General features: G+C 47.7%; 1 protein-coding gene across 1 annotated transcript; it reads right to left on the bottom strand.

Annotated features, from left to right (window-relative positions):
- Window positions 1-4,126: 4,126 nt before the first annotated feature.
- Window positions 4,127-5,386, bottom strand: LOC121833129 (branchpoint-bridging protein-like). Its single transcript, XM_042286233.1, has one exon. The coding sequence runs from the start codon at window positions 5,384-5,386 to the stop codon at window positions 4,127-4,129; it is 1,260 nt and encodes a 419-aa protein (XP_042142167.1).
- Between the last annotated feature and the right edge of the window lie 15,370 nt (window positions 5,387-20,756).

The raw sequence follows: 20,756 nt of genomic DNA, 5'->3' as shown, positions 1-20,756 counted from the left end.
ATCTAAATATAGATTTCCAGTTTCATAATCCACATAGAGAAAAGTCATATAGGGCTTTTCGCTCGGACATTGCCAGGAAGACGTAGAATCGACCATTCCAACGCGAAAAAGAGCACGGGGACTCACACCGGCGCCTACAACATCGCATTCCAATGGTTTGTTTACGGGTGACGGCGAGCTTCTTGCCCACACTCCACCGCGCATGCGTGGCGCCGGTGGCGTCCGCTAGGGGCGCTCCGGTTTGTTTGCAAACATGGGTTGGCCTTTATATAAATCAATTCCCTTACAAAAAATTTATATCTGGCCAGATCTGAAGATTTCAGATATGGCCCATATCAAAAATTGGCCACATATAACCTGATATAGTATATCTGCCAGGTATAGCCTCATAATGCCAGATATAGCCTGATACCCCTGGCCAGGTATGGAAATCCCAGATCTGGCTAAGTAAGGGAATTTCAGATCTGGCCAGGCATATCTAAAGGACAAAAGCGTGATTTCAGCAGTTTATATATTTCTATTGTCTACAATTCTCCCCAGTGCCCCGGCCCACACTCGAGGAGTTATGGAAACGGTGATCCTTCAGCTGTTCAGAAAATGTTATTCCACAAAAATGCACGCTCGCTGCACGCAACAAACATATTCAACGGTCTCGCGGAGGACTGGTCTGTAGTATCAACTAGAGTTTAAGGCCCATTAAACAGTAAAAAGTTGATCATGACGCGACCCCTCACCACACAAAGGTAGCGGCACGACCACCGGCGGAGGAACTCTTGTTCGCCAAGGGAGAACCGCTGGTCGTCCAGGTAGGCGGTGAGTTCTTTTCGGATGTCCCACAACAGCGGCCACAACGCGCGGCGTCGTTGTCGCTGGGCCGTCGCGACACAACGGTTTCGCCACAGCACCCACTCACATATTGCCACTAGTAGCAGCGCAAAGGCGCCCCGCGGGCAACGGCCTTGTGTGACGTATACGTCCACCCCGAGACCTCGAAACGAGCGCTGTATTATGCGCCATAGGTCACTCGCCGGTACACACTCTCTCACGACGTGCTCGTTTGTTTCTATTGCACCACAATTGACGCACTGTGCGTCCCGTACCACTCCCCAGCGGAAAAGCCTGTCTTTAGTTGGGAGGACACCCCAACCCTTTAACCATTCAAAGTCGCGCACGTGGTCCGGCAGCGTGGACGACGTCAGTGCCAGCCACGGGTACGGCTGCACCGTGCCCGGCGGCGGCGGGGGTTCGTCTGCCACCACTAGGCGTTCAACAAGCCTAGACGCCGGGGCCTCGAGTATCTCCTCTCGTGACACGTGGACGCTGAGCTTGTCGAAGAGATCCGCGGTAGACCTGTAAAATGCAGGGGTCGTCTCCGCTCGGGGCCGAAGAGGGCTGGGAAGAGAGTCTCCCAAAAGACGGTTATTGGCGCCGAGGAAGTAGAGCGTGAGTGGCCGTGCTGGGTTGTCGTGGTCGTCAAGGATTGCCAGGGTTGTCTTCAGGGCCAGTATGGGCGCTGCCAGCTCGATGCAAGGAAAGCTCCACCCTCCTTCACAGCGGGGGAGGCATAAGCGGGAGCGCCTCACGAGTTCTGTGCGGTTGTTCCAGAAGAAGGTAAACAACGCCGAGCGCACTTGGAGGATGAAGGGGCGCGGCGGGAGGGCTACGCGGGCCACATGCCACAACCTTCCGCAGAAAACCGTCTGAACAAGGTACCGCCGCACAGCCATGGGGAAGTCGTAGTGGCCAGCCTCAGCGGCCTTCTCTATGATCTCTTGACGCAGGTTGGCCCAGGTCTCCGGAGCCACGCCGGAGGCGTCGTACGATATTCCAAGAATGGTAACGGACTGGGCTCGCGGCAGAGATGGCGGGCACGTGGGGGGAGCCCCGATACAGAGAGATTTGCTTTTTTCAGGGTTCAACCGTGCGCCGGAGAGGCACGCGTACTCGTCGAAGAGTCGGAGGGCCTTTACCAGGCTGTCTTCGTCGCGCAGGTAGAGGGTCACGTCGTCCGCATACGCCGAGACGCGAAGCTCACCGGACCCAGGTAGAGCAAGTCCGCTTATGCTGGGGTGCCTGTCGACTCCAACCAGGAAGGGCTCTAAGCTGAGGACGAAAAGTACCGGGGACAGCGGGCACCCCTGCCGAACTCCTCGCGTTACCGGAAAGCGTGCCACTAAGGAGCCATTCAGGAACAAGTCACTCCGCAAGTCACTGTACAAGGCTGCGAACAGCTGAGCACTCTCGGAGGAGAAGCCAAACCCGTCGAGAACACCGAGCAGGTATTGGTGCTCGACGCGGTAGAACGCCTTGGCTTGGTCCAACGACACGAGAAGCCCGTTCGCCCGTCGGGAGCGTGTGAACTCCAGGATGTCGCGAGTGAGAGTCGTCAAAGTATGTATGCTGCGGCCCGACACCGAGCACGTCTGTCGGGGGTTTACCAGCTCCGGTAGGAAAGTTTGCAGACGCGAGGCTAGGGTCGCCGCGAGGAGCTTGTAGTCACTGTTTAACAACGTTATCGGGCGCCATGCCCCGGGGTCGGCATGGTCACCACCCTCCTTGGGGATGAGTACGATCCGTCCCAGCCGAAAGGATGGCGGTAGGAGGAGGTCTTCAAAGTAGACCCGCACGACAGCGGTAAAGAAGTTACCGAGAATGTGCCAGAACGTGCGGTAGAACTCCGCTGGGAGACCGTCCGGTCCTGGTGCGGAGCCGTTCTTCATCCGCTTCAAAACGTTCCACAGCTCGGTCGCGGACGGGGGCCGCCGCAGGCCCGCGTCATCCTCGGCGGAGATCTTGGGGAGGCCGCTGAGGAGAGGGTGCGAGGACACCGAATAGCGATCAACCGGCGCGTCTGACTGGGCCAGCGATCGGAAGTGGGCTGCGAAGCGACCATTGTCAAGGTGGCCGGGCGACCCCGACGCGGAGGGCGTCTGCTGTCTTTCGAAGGCTTGTAGGCTTGTGCGATGGGTGTAGCGCAGTACCTCCGGGTGGACCGACGGGCTCCCCTGAGCCTGCAAGACAGTAGCCGCGGTGGAGTCCCACCGAAGGTATCGTTCGTAGCGTCTCTGCAGCTGGTCGAGGTACGCCCTCATGAAGGGGGTCAAGGCGCCCCCTCGGCGGACGATACGGATTCGGAGGATAGTGTCTTGTAGAAGCCCTCGATGCCGTTCGCGGAGGTGCCGTCCCATCAGAGTGCTGAAGCTTTGCCATTGACCTTTAGGCGGTCCCAAGACGCCGGCTCTGGGCGCACGCCCACTAGCGACTCCTTGACCAGGTTGCCTAGCGTGCGGCGCGTGGTCTCGTCGTGGAGGATCCTGGAATCCAGACGCCACGGACGTGGGGAGCGTGCGACGGCAGAGTCGAAGGAGAACTTGATAAGTAGCGGACGGTGATCGGAAATCTCTTCTGGGCACGACGGGAAGTCCACCGCAGTACAGGTCTGTAGCGCGGCAGATAGCGTGCGAGGCAAGTACAGCCGGTCTATGCGACTTCCCGAAGCCCCTCTGTTCCACGTCGACTGGAGGGTGGATCCATGCAGTAAGGACCATCCGTCTACGAGGTCGAAGTGCCTCACAAGCCGCCGAAGTTCACGGGCGGACCAGATTGAGCGACCCTGACCAGGACCCCGAACGTCGGCGTTAGAGTCCAGAACGCAATTGAAGTCGCCGACCAAAAAGCACGGGCCCGCGTCGAGTAGATGCACGTCCAGGCTGCGGAAGCAGTCGTGTTGGAAGGTCGATACAGTTGGTGCGTAGACAGTGACGAGGCGAAATTTTCGTTCACCGAAGAAAAAGTCCAAACGAAGAGTCCTTCCCTCCGTATCAAAAAGATAAGTGGCATTGCGCAGCAGACTGCGATTGCAGACAACCACGCCCACGCCCGTCGCGCGGCGCGGCGCGTAAGAAAAAAAAGCAGTCACAGAAAACCGGGATTCGAAATCCGCAACGTCGCGGAAGCGGGCAAAGTTGGTATCTTGCAAGCACAGAAGATCGCAGTTCTGCATCCTCGCGAAATGCATCACTTCAGTTTGCTTCGCTGGGTTTCGAAAGCCCCGCACATTCAGGGATAATATGCGAAGTGTGGCCAGTATAAAGTAAAAAGGGGGATAGGGACGCCGGCGTGTTGCTTAAAACGTGGAGCTGTCGGACGATGCTGGAGAGGGGTCCCGACGCGGGGGGGGGGAGGACTTTCGCGGTTTCTTGGGGCACGTGGCTCGTGGGCCCCCACTGTCAGTTGAGCGGGAACCGCTGCTCCTGAGTGGACGCTTGGAGTCCTCGTGCGTTTGTCGGTTCGAGTCGGACTCCGGTGTTTCAGTTGTGGTCGTATCCATACTGTCGGTCGGTGTCTCTGCGGGGCCACCTGGAGCGGGGTTCTCGTCGATGACGAGGTCGTCGCTGTCGCTGGACACCTCGCCATCACCCGACGCTTGGCTCCACGCTGCATAGGCGGTGTCGCCGACAATAACCGCGGCGGTTCGGGCAGAGTCTGTCGCTTCGGCTGAAGTCACCCCCGAGCCGGTCGGGCTTGGCTCAAGTGGGGCGGGTGGGGACGGCGACGGAAGAGGCGGTGGGGCGGCCGCGGCTGCGGCGTCAGGTGGTGACGGAGGGGCGACGGTGGAGACGGTTGGGACGGCCGGAGCTTCGGGGGCGATGGGACGGGTCGCGTTTCCTGGGTCCAGGGCCGGGAAATCGGTGGCGTAGTTTCCGGTGACCATGGAGGAGTAGCTTCTCTTGGCCGTGCAATCCACAGTCGCGTGGGTTCCACCGCAGCGTCCACAGTTGGCAGTGCAGCCCTCGGTTGGGTGCCCGAAGACACCGCAGCGGTCGCAGTAGCCCGTCGTACACTGTGCCCGGACGTGGCCCTCCTGCCTGCAGCGTCGGCATACGCGCTTCAGGCCGCGGTAGTCAAAAGTAGCACGATGTCCGGCGACGCGCAGGAAGTTCGGCAGGGGGTTAGCCTGCTTCATCTCCATGCGGATGAAGTGGGTTCCTGTTTTCTCAGTCGCCGTTCGGTGGTAGGTTGCGTAGGAGACGTCGATGACTTTGCCGTACGGGGCCAGGGCTTGGACGAGCTGGTCGTTGCGCACAAACGTCGGCAGGAAGAGGCAAGTCACATTCGTCACCTGCGGACCCGTCGGCACGATGGGGACTGACTGGTTGGCGATGGAGACGCTGCCGGCCTCACGAAGCTTGAGGGCGGCTGCACGGGTGTTGACGACGACTTGGAAGTTTGTACCTCCTAGGTGCTGCGCCGAGAAAATTTCGGGCAGCCCCACAATGGCGGATATCCCATCAATGAGATCGTCCGCCGATGTGCCTACTGGCACGACAATGTCGAAAGCGTGCGCTTTCGGCGGGGGAGAAGATTCCGTCGACGCTGCCGCCATGGCGGTTCGCACCCTCGCCGGGGCGCTCGACGACACGTAGCCAGGGACCGCAGAACGCAGGTCCCGGACGAAATGCAGCCAGGAAACCAGGAACTCAGGAACAGCGACGAGATGTTTCAGCTGCCTAGTGACCGCTAGTTTTGACCACTTCCATGGTTACACAGTTTCGAGTGTAATTCGTAGTCACCCTGAACAAGCGTCCCATAGGACTCAAGTACCGGTCATATCACTTTTAAATTTTCTCGTCAGTGGCAGCGTTTATGATACTGTGCATTCTGTCCAACCTTCAACCAAGCTGAGCCGCCAAAATCTCTTACCATATTATCATTCTCGAGATTTTCGTTTGAGCAGGAATTACTTAAAAGCCGAGAAATCACAACAGCCAAAATCAGGATTTAGCTCGGATTCAGCGGAGCTGTTTATGACATTTTTAGCGTTTCTAACTTAATATCAGCGTCTTTCAAGCTGTACGAGAATGATAATAATGTTAGAGATATGTCTCCAGCTCATCCAGGTCGAAGGTTGGACGGAATGCACAGTACTGACATTGGCGAGACATTTTAAAAGTGGTATGGCAGGTATTTGGGTTCTGTACGGCACGTGTTCAAGGTGACTCCGAATTACACTCAAATCTGTATAACCATTGAATTGCTCGAAAATGTCGATCACTAGGCTGCTGAAGAAATACCGTTTCCATGATTCCTGGCGTACGGGACGAGGCGCTTTTTGGAATTGAGCATATTGTCTATTCGGTCGTAATGTTAACACTTTGAAATAATTAAGCTACATTGAAATCCTCGTGAAAACTAGCACAAATAATCTCAAACTTAAGCGTGTCAAAGCTGAAGTTTAGGATTATTTGTGCTAATATTTAGCTCGCGAACAATGAGTCATTCAGAGTTTGCTAACAAAGAATTTTTTTTTTACTTTCTTAACTTTTTAATATATTGAAAACCGGCCGCCAGATAAGTCTGTATATGCGCCAAATAAGTCTGTATATACGCCATATCAGGCTGTATATATGCGAGATAAGTCTGTATATACGCCAGATTAGTCTGTATATACGCCATATCAGGCTGTATATACGCCAGATAAGCCTGTATATAGGCCGTATATAATCATGTAATGTTTGATATGGCCAGATATGGCCGAGATATAAGATTTCCATACGGGTTGTCTCTCTGCAAGGCCAATCACGTAACAAATATTATATATTAAAAGTAATTGTGTGTATGTTTAGACAGCCGATGGGGAATTTGGTTAGTGCATTACAACAGCTAGCCTGAAGATTTTTAATCTGCATCTCAAAGTAGTGATACAATACCGCATACCGAAACAACGTTCAGTCAGAACGAAACAGGCAGGGAACGAGGATTATTCTCAAAGTGTTTCAACTGCTCAACAATGAAAAGGAAAGAATGAAGTAAATAACGATAATATGTTGTCAGATAAATGATCCTTACCTGGGAACAAGTTACTGGGCTGATAAGAGGTTCGCTAAGTCGGTCGCGCAGGCGTTATTCTACCCGTACGCGCACGTGCGGTATTTCCACTCAAGCGACGTTGTGTGCAATGTTGTAATATCGGATGTTCATTTTTTTCGCAGCTGTTCGCGTGCACTTTTTTTTTTTTTTTAACGAGCAAAACCTACCCTTCAACCCAGACCTGTTTCACTCGCCATTCCCTAGCACAAGAAAATTAAAAAACTTATTGTTCGGAATATCTTTTTTGGACTATGTATGTTTCTTTCTAAAGGTAAAAACAACACAATAATTTTTTTTTTTTTTTTAAGGGCGTTTTTTATAAGTTTGGTTGTCGAAATGACACTTGTTCACGTTGGGTATTAGTAGGTTTCTTCGTTTTCGGAGTTTACACTGAGTGAAAAGGAAACGTAATTTTTGTGATTGATTTCCTTCAAAACATTTAGTGTTTTCTGGAGATTTTGCTTGTTGTCCTCAACAATACGTTTATTTTTTAAATATTTCTTTCCTTTGGCATATGTGGGGAACAGAAGTCAGCAAATATATTGAAACATCGTTTTAAAAGACAACACAAGCCTTCCACTATAGCCTTGAATTTGCCGATAATGACTGTGTACAGTTAGATAAGTACGCTATCCAGTATCCAGGCAAGGTCTTTTCATTCTGGATGTGCCGATTATAACTCCGGTACTGAGCCATGCGGCGAGCACCTATTACATTAGACGTGCTAACTTACACGCGGCACAAATAGCATGATATAAAGCTTTCAATAGATTACGAAACACAATACGGGCCATACACCGGAATGAAGCTGAAACAGATTACTTCACTTCATCAGCGGGGGAATTTCGATTTCTTCTCATCACGGGTATGTATTGCGAAGGCAGTGTTGCGCCCGTTACTGAAAATAAATACCTAAACGCCGCGTCTCGTTGGTTCGTGAAACGTTAACCCTTTAAAATGGGTTAAAGTCCTACTAATGATACAAAACACCATTACATTTACTTTTAAAAATTGAACGAGCCTTTGAGTTACTTTGTAGTGCAATACTTGTTTTACAGTAATAAGCTGTCAAATCAAATATATATAGCGCCAACGATTAAAGATTGACACATTTATTTTATTCTAGTATTTGTTTATCATGATTTTTTTAATAACTCGTATTAAATGCGACTTTCCTTTCCAAATGAAGGCTTTTGAGATCATGCTGCGGGGAAAATATTGGTTTCCCTTTTCGATGCATTTTCCGGAATGCCAATTATATTGTTTTACATTATAAAGACAATACTGAAAAGTAGCGCGTGTACGAGTAACACAATTTGATAGACACCCTTACAAAAAATTTTAATGAATTTCTTTTGAAAGTTTATGGAGTCTACTCATTGTGTCTTTTCGAGTCTCAATAGAAATGCAAATGAGTTTTGTAACGAATCCGTAAGGAGTTTACGAAAACTATTGGCCACCGCGTTCCAATTGATGTTTCGACAAAGCTACCGCATAAAGTTTCTAATGTATTTCATATGAATATAATTTGAAAGTCTATTGACACCGTTTCGAGTCTGTGTTGAAAAACAATTGATTTTTTGTAACGAGTCCCTAAGGAGTTTACGAAAACTATTGGCCACCGCGTTTCAATTGAGGTTCAGCCGTGCCACCTCATAAGAATTTCTAATAGATTTCAATTGAAAGTCTAGATACACTGCTTTGAGTCTCTGTTGAAAATCAAATGTTTTTTTCTACCACGTTGTACACGTTGTACTTGAGGTTTTGACGTGCCATCTCATTAGGTATATTCCGACGAGTCGGAATATACTTAATGAGATGGCCCATCAAAACCTGAGTTGCAACGCGGTAGAAAATAACATTTGATTTTCAACAAAGACTCAAAGCAGTGTATCTAGACTTTCAAATGAAATGTATTAGAATTTATACTCCTAGCGTGGGTTTCTAGATAGACGGCTCTGAGAGGGAAGACGGCAATAGGTTGCATGACATGTGGTCCGGATCTAACCGTTGTTTTGAGGGAAGGGGAAAGTGAGTGCAAGTGTCACTTTTATGTATGCCTATATACGCATGCAGTGTTCGGAAAATGCCTGCATAAAACCGTGTGCAGGAGTAATAACTGGTTTATTAAAAACGCAAAATTCGAGCATACGGTACACTGCTTCGTGTCCATGGGGGACCTTGTACAGCCTTCGTGCCCATGGGAGACCTTGTACTGCCTTCATATCCATGGGAGACCTTGTACTGGTAACCTATAAAGAAAAAAGATGCACAGTTACACGTTGATCTGCTTATCCAAACTTCAATGTCCGTGCAAGGCATCCTGTTCACAGCGAAGCACTACCTCAGCGCTGAATCAGTATTACAAATCGGGACATCAGTTCTTTAGGAAAGGAGGACCCTCAGAACACACGATACAAGCCATGGAAGTAGCAGTGACTCGTTGCCTTAACAGGACTGAGTTAGCGCTGCACTGTATGTGTGAACCAGCCCTAAATGCGGAAAGTCACATTCAAAATTCCTACATTTTTGCTCACTCAGGCACTTAAGTTACAAACTACCTTGATAGAGTGGCACTAATAACATTGTCAGGGGCACCATAATGCAAAAGTATATTTTGCCCCCGAGTCTGCGAGAATCAATCGCTCACTGTTTTTGCCGCCGCATTGCACTCTTTTATTTCGGCTTTTGAAAAGGTCTACCAAAGATAAGCGAGCAGATTTTATCGCTTATGAAGTTTATCAAATTTGAACATAAAGAAGCTAAGACTTATAAGCATCTCGCAGAATTAACATAGCAATTTGGGCCAACTGATCCATGATCGTAGACAAGCGCCGCAAAAAACACATGGACAATAAGTGGTGGTAAACACTGGCGCCAGTGTTTTAGGTCCACTTGTTGTCCCTGTGTATTTTTATTTAATTTTTATGTTTGTTTACTATCTTGAACAAGTATTTTTAATCACAACGGATAGGAAGGAAACGGTAATAGGGTTCTATGCGGATCATAAAGCCATGCTCCGAATGGGTGATTATCAACTGCAGGTTTCACAACAGTGGCGGATCCAGGGGGAAGAGGGGGGGGGGGGGGCCCTTTTTTCCCCCCTTCTCGGAGGGCAATTGGACATGAGTGGACCCCCCTTGCACAAGAAAGAATGGGAGAATAGTATCCTTAAAAACTTTCCGCCCACCCCAAAACAAACAAAGGTCTGGATCCGCCACACTAAGTTTCAATTGTTGGGAGGATCGAGACATCAGAGGCCGAGTACAAAAAGCAAACTTACGATACCCGAGAAGAAATCCGTATTAACAAAACAAAATTTGTCGCAACTTTTGAGTGACTTACAACAAAATATTACGACATTATCCAAAGTGTCTCACAAACTTTTTAGGGCAAACATGGCCGCACATCACTTGGCTATTTCGCCGCGACCAGCAATGAATATAGAAGCGTGGGCAAGAGGCATGTGTTTTGCGCACTGTTCACATGCATCCCTACTTGAAGCAGTATAGGGGCAACGCTAAACTACACACGGAGGATTCAGCCGACGAGTCTGCCGAGCTGTCCATCCTGCCCGTTAGAGCTAACAAGGTGCAGGACTGCGATCAACGGCGAGATGCGCCAATGAATCAACGAAAGCAAATGCCACACAAATCTTCAGTGCACGCAAAAGGATCCTTCACCTATGAATGGCGTGAACCTGATTTGGTGATCATTAGCGCCCCCTCGTCCTTCAGTAGTGATTTTCAAAGTGGTGAGCAGCTGTACGACCCTACCACACGAAAAGGCACATTCCTGACTGGATGTGCCTTTTTAATGCCAAAGCATTATATGTCCATGGAGCGAAAAATCCGAGTTGTACCAAACGTTAACGGAGGAATAAAATAAAAAATAAAATGTGCTTTCACGGCTGAGATTTGAACCCGGTGCTGCTGTGTGAGAGCCGGGCATGCTAGCTGCTGTGCTATGTCAGCCGCTTCGGAATGCGACATTACTCTCCCCTCAAAAAGAAGCTTGTCCCATTACAGCAAAAGATGGCATGTCTTTACCCGTTTTTTGTCCCTGTTTGTCTGAGGCTGTTTTTTCATCATGTTTGACGGCATCGGCGTTGATGTGCCCGAAAGATGGTCATAAAAGATGGTCCTCGGTTTGATGACATATCACACTTCACGTGACGACATGACGTACCATGATGTGTAACGCCGTATTATGTAACGTAATACAAATATTAGAGGGGCACTTAGTTATACATACGTGGATTGAATGCGAAAGCATTGCCATGCCTAACAATAGAGGAAAAAAAAAGAAGTGCCGTTAGGAATGGCAATGCTTTCGCATTCAATCCACAAAGGCATACCTAAGTGCCCCTGTAATATTTTGAGTGGAGTAGAGCTCAAATAAACGCCGTACGGTGCAGTATATCCATGATCAAGTTGCTTCTAGTCGTGAGGCTTAATGTTTTGTACCAACAATACCATAGTTTTTCCTCGGTTGCGACGAAGTGCCACTGCGCTACGAACTTGCTAGAAATTCCTGCATATGCGACCACTTTCTTCTGGAAACCTATGGTGACCTGCCACTCACTTTTGGCTAAAGAACAGTGAAAATACCAGATGTGAAAACAGCCATAACAAGCATTAAAGAAATCAAGATGGGGGTCATAGCATTAGCTTCCCAACGTGGCGAGACTAGCACAGGATTTCTGTTACTCGCCGTTTAAGACAGGAGTCGACTTTTTCCAGTCTGGTCTTGAAAACAAAGTTTGGTTCCGTTAATTTTGTAGCAGGAAGCCCGTGCTTTCCCGTTTGTGGGGTCATTTTCTCGGTTCAAAATATGATGCAGAGTCCTTCCCATAAAAATGCATGGGTGCCCGCTAGGACTCTTCGAAATGGTTAAATTAACTGAGGTCATTACACTCTGTTGCCACTCTAGAATAGCAGAAGGCCCTCCCACAAAGCCCTTCACTCTTTTTAATAAGCAAACACTAGAGAGGAGGAGAGCCGAGAGGACACCACCAATCATGGCGAGCAAAGGGAATTGTGGGAGGGGCATGTGCTATTCTATAGTTGCAACGGACTATAACAAAAGTTTACAGTACTATGAAAACAAAAAGACCAAGTATGCACAGAAATTCGCAGGAAGTGTAGCAGGGATAGAATAGAAAAAACTGCAGCTGCAATATTTACACTTTAAATTTCCCTCGACGGCACAGCAGAGATGACATGCTGGTCGTCAGCGCCTGGAGGGCCACCCCCTTGTACTGGGAGCACATGTAGTCTGAAACGAACAACAAACAAAAAATTAAATGCATGAACAATCTGCACATGCTGTTATTTCGCTTCATTGGCCGCTTCAGAGAAAGCAAGCATGCACACCGTTGTCCAACCATGTCAACTGCTAGCCGAAACTTTCTGCCACCAGGATTAAGATATTGCTTGCGCTATAAAAAAAAAAAAAAACATTTACACACTACCCAGCTGGCACGCTGAAAGTTCAAACATTGAAGAAACTACAACATAAAACTTCAATGCAAGAGCTACACCTCGTGGACAATACACAAAAGTATGTTCAGCGTAAACGTTGGTGCACTGCAAGGCTGATTTACCTCAGCCAGTTTGGAACATCTGCATTTCCATTCTTTTCAAGATATTATGCCTGAAAATCTGTGACAAATTAACTGGGTTAAAATTTTTTAATCGACACCCGGCCCAAATATTTAGGAAGTATACTAGTGGGTTAATTTCTAACTTACCATAATTATTTTCGGCATCCTGAAGGCGTCACTTCAGGGTCTTTTCATATAGGATTTACCTCGCCCACACAGGTGCAACCACACTGAAATGTTTGCAAAGTTTCAGGCAGGGTAATTAAACGTCTGCAGTTTCTCTCGAACACCGCTGTCACAAATTTTGTCTTTTTTGCCATTTTGGTCTGTTTATAGGTGGTTTGGGGGCAGGGTCAATTACAATCCTCGCACATGTTTACCTGAGCGTCAAAGGCTTGACGCTCAGGAAAGTGTTTCCTCATATCGACCGATGATAGTGGTGCTGGCCAGATTTGGATTACATGTCGACAGTGCACTGCAGAGGCGGATGACCGCCCACCGTTGACATCATAGACAGGTTATGTTCACGTGGCCTATAATTAACACGTCTTTCTGTCTGTCCCACATACGTCCTACCACATGATTTCTCGGATGAGACTATACTCCTTTTCATACTTAAGGTGCAACGCTGTCAAAGCTACTGGCGCGAGTGTGGGGTTTGGTCTTGTTGATCATTTGCACGCCTTCTCGCACAAACAAACCCGTAGATGAAGCCACGCACTCGCGCCAGTAGCTTTGACAGCGTTGCACGCTAAGTATGAAAAAGTATAATGCCGGCCGAGCTTCAAACCAATGGGAAGAGGAAGACAAGCGTTTAGGGTTGACCAACCACGAACCTGTGACAACCGCATAGGTCATTCAACACATGTCTTATACCGCTAAAACACTGTGTCAAACTGAATTTTGAAGTCAGTCCCAATTTCAACGGTGTATGAACAGGGGCATTCATTTCGTGGCATGGCTTGAAATTAATCGAAGTGACGCAGCCTGGGAACACACTGCTGCCGCTTCATTTGGGAATAACTGCGGCCCTCGGCTTGATCACATCACAATTGCAAAATGAAAGAGAAGAAAAAGAGGCCAAAGGAACAACTGCTTTATCAAAAGTTCTAACCGACAAATGTAAACCCAGTTCAATTCTAGAAAGCCAGGGGACCGAAGTTTGTCCTAACAGTACAACTTAGTCCACTTCCATAACTTCAAAACAAAAGATGGATATCCTCTTCAACCATTTTGACTGAAAAGGAATATTGTCTCTGCATGAACCGAATTCCAAGGAAGTCTAACTTCGGAAATGTAATGAAGTATTATCAATGTAATCAATTTATAGTTGAAAGACATCAGTACACTGCTAGACCAATAAGACATTTCCTAAAGCAACGGACTGAAAGTAGCATTAGGAATTCAATACGTGCTTTGTTGACATGAGCTACACTTTCTCGGACCATACACAGAATGAGTGGCAACTTTTCATTACGCTACACATAGATCCAAACATTAGGACAGATAAAGCAAACCCACCTAGTTAAAAAAAGAAAAAAAAACATTCTAGCTTAACGAGAAAATGTGGAGTTTTAGAATATCGGGCGCTACTTTACCGCGCGTTACGGACGGCAAAATAGCGAGGATTGCGGCGAAGAGTTTTAGAATAGCGTTTCTCTGAAGGGGGACCCCCCCCAAACGCAAGCATCTCGCGCTTAAAACGCCACCAAGATGTCGCGGCAGCTTTTATTTGAAAGTTAGAACGTTTTATCTTGAAAATTAAACAAGCTTTTTGTCCCGAGTAACATTTTTGTAGTTTTGTTACACTCAATGCCGCATGTTTCGTTTTTGTCGCTGCCAAGCTGCTCTGTTGTACTTACGAAGCCCAGACGATCCACTACCCAGGCATGCTTACATGTCTGCCGCGATCGTAAGTACACGCGCCTCGATAGCTTTGAGCTGTGAATCCAGCGATCCGTGCATGGCGTTTTCAATACGCGTCGACCATACCGACCGCGGTCGCCGAGTGCGACTCACGCAGTTCCGGAGCGGGCGACGGCGTCGAAGACGCATTCAACGGAGATGTCGTGGGCGCCGCCTTTTGCGGTACGCCCACGCTATTATCGATAAATAACGGGCCCCAAAGCTCGAGTCCGAAGCTTGTTTTGGGTCTGCGCATGCACAACAGCCACGAGATTATTCTAAAACTCCATAATGTTCACTTCTCGTTCAACGCGTACAATGCAAACAAAGAAGTACACTTACCAACTGCGTTGAGTTGCTCGTTCTGTTGCGTCGTCGGCCTTCCGCGCTCTTCTTGAACATAATCATCACAAGAGAAAACTTCACAGATAGATAAACTTGATTAAATTAGCACATTTCCATTTCTAAAGACATTTTCATACCGCGAAACGGCGAAACACCCAACGGTCGCAAAAATTGCGAAACCATGCCGGAAAAAGAAAAGTACAAAGAACTGGTGTCGCTACCGATGGGGCGTCGAAGACGCGATCCTTAAAATATGAAAACGAAACCAGTAAAAGTTACAATACTGACACCGAAACTGACCAAATCGCGACAGAGGGGCGCCGTAAATAGATCTGTTCACATGATGCATCTCGTTGGCGAATCTTGTGTCGCGAAACTAGGTTTCGGGAAACAGATTCCCCGTCTGAACGCAATCGAAAAAGTGGCGCGCCTTCGAAAAAAGTGGCGCGTGTTTCTCGCCTCTGGAGCAATTTTTCGCTGAAACCTCACCGACGCCCGTCAATCTCCCGAAGGAGAAACGCGGAAGCTGCCAATGGCCGCTCGACTTCGCTATGACGTCTGACCTTCGAGGAGGAGCGAGCTTTTGGAGGAGTCTGATCTTTGGCCGATTCCGTATCCGAGCCGAAGCCGAAAGAAAACAAAACAAACATGTCGAGCGACATACGGGCGACGAGTCTTGATCCTGCTCGGTTGCAGGTGTGTTAACGGCGTCTACAGTACGGATTGGGGGCGCGGTGCAGATTCGTCAACAGTCGCGGCGGGTGCAAGCACTGTATATAAACATGGTAAATGGGGATAACGTTCTTTATTAACGGTGCAAAAATGTCCGAAATGCTTCGAGATCATCTCGCTGTTTTTCCCGGGTTTGGCAGAACTAGTGAACCCGTTGAGTCGAATCTGACGAAATTCATTGAGTGACGTTAATAAAACAGGTTATTTCTTCACACTGTGCGTACTTCATGTAATTTTGATGCGAGACGCTTAATATTCCCGGTGCAGACAAGGTTTGGCGAAATTCTCGTGAGTCAATACGTCACAGGTTTCGCGCGTCAAACTCCACGTGTGAACAGGCCGATTTCGCGAAATCTTGGTTTCGCTAAACTGTGGCGCGTTGAAGACATACATCGTTTGAATAAGTTTTTAAAAGTAAAAGAGGGTGAATACAGTTATTATTTTAAGCACAGGAAATAAATCTGTATATCAGAACTAGCACCTACGCGCTATTTGCTTCGGGTGCAATGCAGTAGGGAGTAGATTTATTGATTTTTTTTTTGATAACACTCATTTCAATGTGTAATGAGTAAACACAAAAGAATCGCTATTGATTGGGTAACGATAAACCTCACTTGAATTTGTAATGAGTAAACTCAAAAGAATTGATATTGATTGGGTAACGATAAACCTCACTTGAATTTGTAATGAGTAAACTCAAAAGAATAGATATGGAGTGGGTAATGATAACACTCATTTAACGATGAGTTTCTTATGAGTTTCATTTGACCCTATAAAAACACATTAGAAGCTCAATTGAAACTCACTGTTCCTTTTTGTAAGGGCAACAGCGCGTAATAGTAACAAAAATGCCTTACGAGTCACCCAAGCAGGACTAAGTTTGGCGAAGCATGGGCCAATGGCTGGCGATGCTCTTTCTCCAATGGACAAAGAGTGGCAATTCAACGTCCAACGCTTGGTCGATAGCTGATGGCTAGTGGCCATTGGCCGATGGCCAGGGAAAGGCCAGACTACGGTCAATGGATGGCCACTGTCTGGCCACTGGTCAAAAGACCATTGCCTGCCATCGGCCAAATTTGTGCCACTTGGGCAGATAATGACAGAAATAACGAGTACGTTAGAGCGTTATTTTAAAGCGGAACGCGATAATGATAACGTATGACCCGTGACGCGTTACTTCTAACGCTAGAAAAACTGTGCCTGAATATGTCATCCCTCTCGTCAACGCCAACGGGGCTCGGAAAGTCCACTTAGGTGCAAGACAGTTCAATCTTTGACAAAAAGAGATCGGGGAACGGCCAATAATCGCCTAAAAAAGACGCCTGTCAGAAGAAAAATGCCCCAGCTGGAGCGTCTGGAAAGTTCGCGCGTGTTCAACTGTTGTAATGAGGCCACTCTATATTTCTGATGAGAGCTCAAAAACTACAAAAAGATCTGTGGTTTTGTTATTAAACTGAAAGATAAACACATTTCGTGCTTTTAATGAAGCTCGGCGTGTCGTGTAACCACCACCGGATGGTGCAAGTTTGTAGGTTTCTGCATGTCCCAGAATCCCGGGACTAAGCTTTCTCTCTCGTTCTTTCTGTCAGAAATATTCAATATCGTATTAACACTAGCCCAAGGACGGGCTGTTGTTAATGAATTGTGTTTAGTGGGGACTCGTTAGTTACAGAGTAATGGTGGCGTAATAGGTTTCGTGCAAGAATAGAAATAAAATTATCGCATCTCCGCGTGGTGAATGATGTTGATTGGGGCGAAGCTCTGGTGGTGCTGATGATACTGACCTTATTGTTCATAGGCAGTGCTGATGGTGTTTATAGGTAGTGCTGAGTTCCGGGTTGCGTTTCGACTTCATTATTACTGCTTTATGGTCGGCTAAATGCAGAGCCAGTGGTTCTTCTAGCGGATCAGCTTGGATCCGTTAGAAGCCGTGGGAACGCATCTCCGCCGCTTAAAGGGGCCCTGCAATCATATTTAAGCGTCTACCTTTTTTTGCGGTTTCCACATCTCTTGGGGTTCGGGCAAGCCAGCGGGCACGGAGAGAGTAACTAAATATCAGTGCATCATATTTTCACCGGGCGACGCGGAAACCTCCTTCACCGACGGGGGCGACCCGCGGTACCGAAAGCGCGCGAAATGTGACGTCTTTCGTCCTGGGCTTACTACTGGTCAGAGCCGCTAAAAGCTTCTTTTTAGTCGAAATACAAAACATAAGTGGCGCGAACCGTTTCAATTATTTATAAAACTAGTTTTTGTTCAGTATTTTATATCAGAAAAGAAACAAATGCAGTTTATAAAGTACGGAAACAAGAAATGACCCGTCGACATACCCGCCACCAAGCGATGGAAAAGGCGGCGCATACTAGAGAAGAGTAGTGGGATCAGGCGCCGACACGAAAAGATCCCGGATGTACGCGGCGGCGCTGCGGTCGTTTACGGACTGGAGGATCCGACCGGCTCCGAGCGTTCCGAAGGCCTTCAGCGAGTAGCTTTGTCTTGCGTTTTGGCCATTTCGCGGTACGGCAGCGTGAAGTGGCTCCCATTCTGAACTGGTCTTTACCCCGTGTTCGCTGTCGTTTGTGGCCAATGAAGTGTCATGCCGAATTAGTGTTTAATCGCGCAGCAAATGCAATGAGAGCCGCTCTGGCTGCCCGCTGTATACAGCCTATCCAGAACACGCTTTTGTGGCGCCCTCTCGCGCCATCGACACGCAGTGCGGCAGCCGTGAGCGCTCGCTGAGCTGACTACCCCTCCTCTAGTTCACGGTCACTCAAGCAACCAAAGACGTCATGAGGGAGGTTATTTTTTGCTTGTTTTTGTAATTTTAATTTGCCTATAAATTTTAAAATAAAGCGAAATCCGAGAAAAGAAAAGTTACATTACGTTACTACGGTCAGTGCGCTTAGGTTTGGTGCAAATTAAAAACCAGTAAAAAAGTGCTTGCAGGGACCCTTTAAGTCAACGGCCAATGTCAGAAAGAGAATGTGTGGTATGGAAGCTGGTTATATACGCACTTGAGCCTTTGACCGCAGCGCCCTCTCGTCTATAAACGTTGAGCCACCGCATGCAAAGTTTAACGCGATTATATACGCATTTGACCGCATCGCCCTCTCCTGTATAGACGTTGAGCGGAAACATGCAATGTTTAATCCATGAAAGAAACCCCAGCTCTTGAGTTACTACCACATCTCAGAGCCTCCTAATCGTCCCGCAGTCGTGGCCGAGTGGTTAAGGCGATGGATTAGAAATCCATTGGGGTCTTCCCGTAGAGGTTCGAATCCTGTCGACTGCGCAAACATTTTTTTACTTTTTATGTGAGCACGGACGCCGGCCGGCTGGCCGGCCGGACGGACGGAGAAGGCTAGACCCTCAAGAGCTTCGCCCCTAAAAAGAAACAACAAAGGTGCGGGATGTTGTTGATATGGGAGACCAGATTTACAACAGAAGTGCAGTTGAAGCCTATTGCCAACTCCGCCGAAGGCATAATGAGTCGTTTTCAGAGTGTTGTCGAAGACAATGGTGGATGGGGACGTAGATGTATGGAAGTACATTGGCACCAGCTGTGCAGTGCGGCAGTAAACAGGAGTGTCGTTTCTATTTTAAATTATTGAATTGTTTGCCACGGAAAAAAATATTCTTCTAATTCTTTTTTTGTTTTTAATGTCAAATTAAACTGTACTAAAGCAAAGTTAAAATTGGTTTCGCTCTAATGAATCGTTCCCTTATCACAAAAAATGTAGCCTGCTAACATTGTTCTGTTAAGTTTACACGGACGCCACTCTGGCTGTGTTCCAAAATTTACTCGATCCGACTCCGGAGCAAGGTTCTGCGCCGTGGCCGTTCAGAACTTTCTCGCGCTTACTTGATGACGTCAGAACTGTCGTTCCACAAGCGGGTTGTTTACTCGCGAGTAATTATATACCCACGCCACCTGCCTTGATCGGGGGGTAACGTCGGATCAAATCGTGTAAATACGTCACGTGATCTGTTCGCCGTCTGCTCGTCGTCTGCTTTCTGCGCCAACAGCCGTCAAAGATCGTTTGCCTTGCTGGCTTTGGTGGCAGACGTTCGAAATGACAAAAATGAGGTGCAGCCATGTATGTATGGTTATTGAAATTTACTGTATTCAAATCAGAAATTGACTGTGCACCATATCTAAACTGTGCACGTTCCCGGAAAGGTACACGGTTGTTGGTATTATCAAAATGCGACCGTAAACAGGAGCTTCTCCTTATTCTCGTCCTAGGCGTTCGAGGTAACTCCGTGTTCTTACGTTCAAGGCTCAAAAGTCCGAGCACAGTAGATGATGTGGAAGCTCTTTCTTTTTCTAGTGTGTGTATTTAATTAGAGAATAACGCTTGTTAAGCCCTGAATGTTTCGAAAATTATATCAATATGATCAGTCAACAACCCGACGCCATATCCCTCCCCAAAGAATTGCACATAGCTATTTGGAAGTTCTTATTGGAATTTTGTAATCATATTAGCATTAAAGCGAGCGTAAGTTACATCTTATTCTTGAGAAAGCCCCGTGCGCTATACCGCTAAATTTTGTGGAAGCAATTTCCGCAAAACGTATGTTATTGGTACAAATTACGATGCCTGGAACGTATGCGTTTAGGGCACATGGACTGGACTTACAGCGATCGCGCTGATTAATAAAAACAACATTTTGATGTCTAAGTGAAAGGAGCATGTAATTTTGAGTCCAATATTCAGCCCAAAAGGAAGGTGAGCAAAAGCAAGGGGTGAAACCACATAAAGAAACATTGCGTTGTCACTGTCAAAGAACAACTTTGCAGCGGTTAATATTATCGTCTCTTCGAGTTCTATTTCTGTTTTAAAAAAGATCATCCGCTATTGTCTGCCATCGCTGCTATCTTTCCTTTTTTCCGTAGTTCATTCCAGGGACAATCTGCGTAATATTCATGGTTGTAGTATCGACGTGATAATCCCTGCCGTTCCAAGATCGAGTCGCGCATTTTTCACTCGCGATGTCACGTGGTATAAACCGCTTACTTAGGAGACAGGTTACTCGGGTAAGATTTGGAACATACTGAATAAGTCATATGGTCACGTAACGGCCCTGTTGGGAAATCTAGATGATGGAAAGATGATAGAAAAAGCCTTATACACGCGTGTCATATTATGGGACATCATATACGAGCAAAAAGGTGGCTCCAGCAAGTGGATTACGGGGGAACGACACAGGCGGACCAAACCATACGAGCGTGTCGTATTATGGGACATCCTATACACGCTTGGATGCGGTCATAATCCGATTATGACGCCTTAGCAAG

This window comes from Ixodes scapularis, unplaced genomic scaffold (assembly GCF_016920785.2).
Source record: "Ixodes scapularis isolate PalLabHiFi unplaced genomic scaffold, ASM1692078v2 PGA_scaffold7__128_contigs__length_106722199, whole genome shotgun sequence".
NCBI lineage: Eukaryota > Metazoa > Arthropoda > Arachnida > Ixodida > Ixodidae > Ixodes > Ixodes scapularis.
This window is presented reverse-complemented; position numbering and strand designations above follow the sequence as displayed.

What these genes read in the sequence shown, in the direction of transcription:
- LOC121833129 (XM_042286233.1), bottom strand. Translation starts at nt 5,386, where the DNA reads ATGGCGGCAGCGTCGACGGAATCTTCTCCCCCGCCGAAAGCGCACGCT.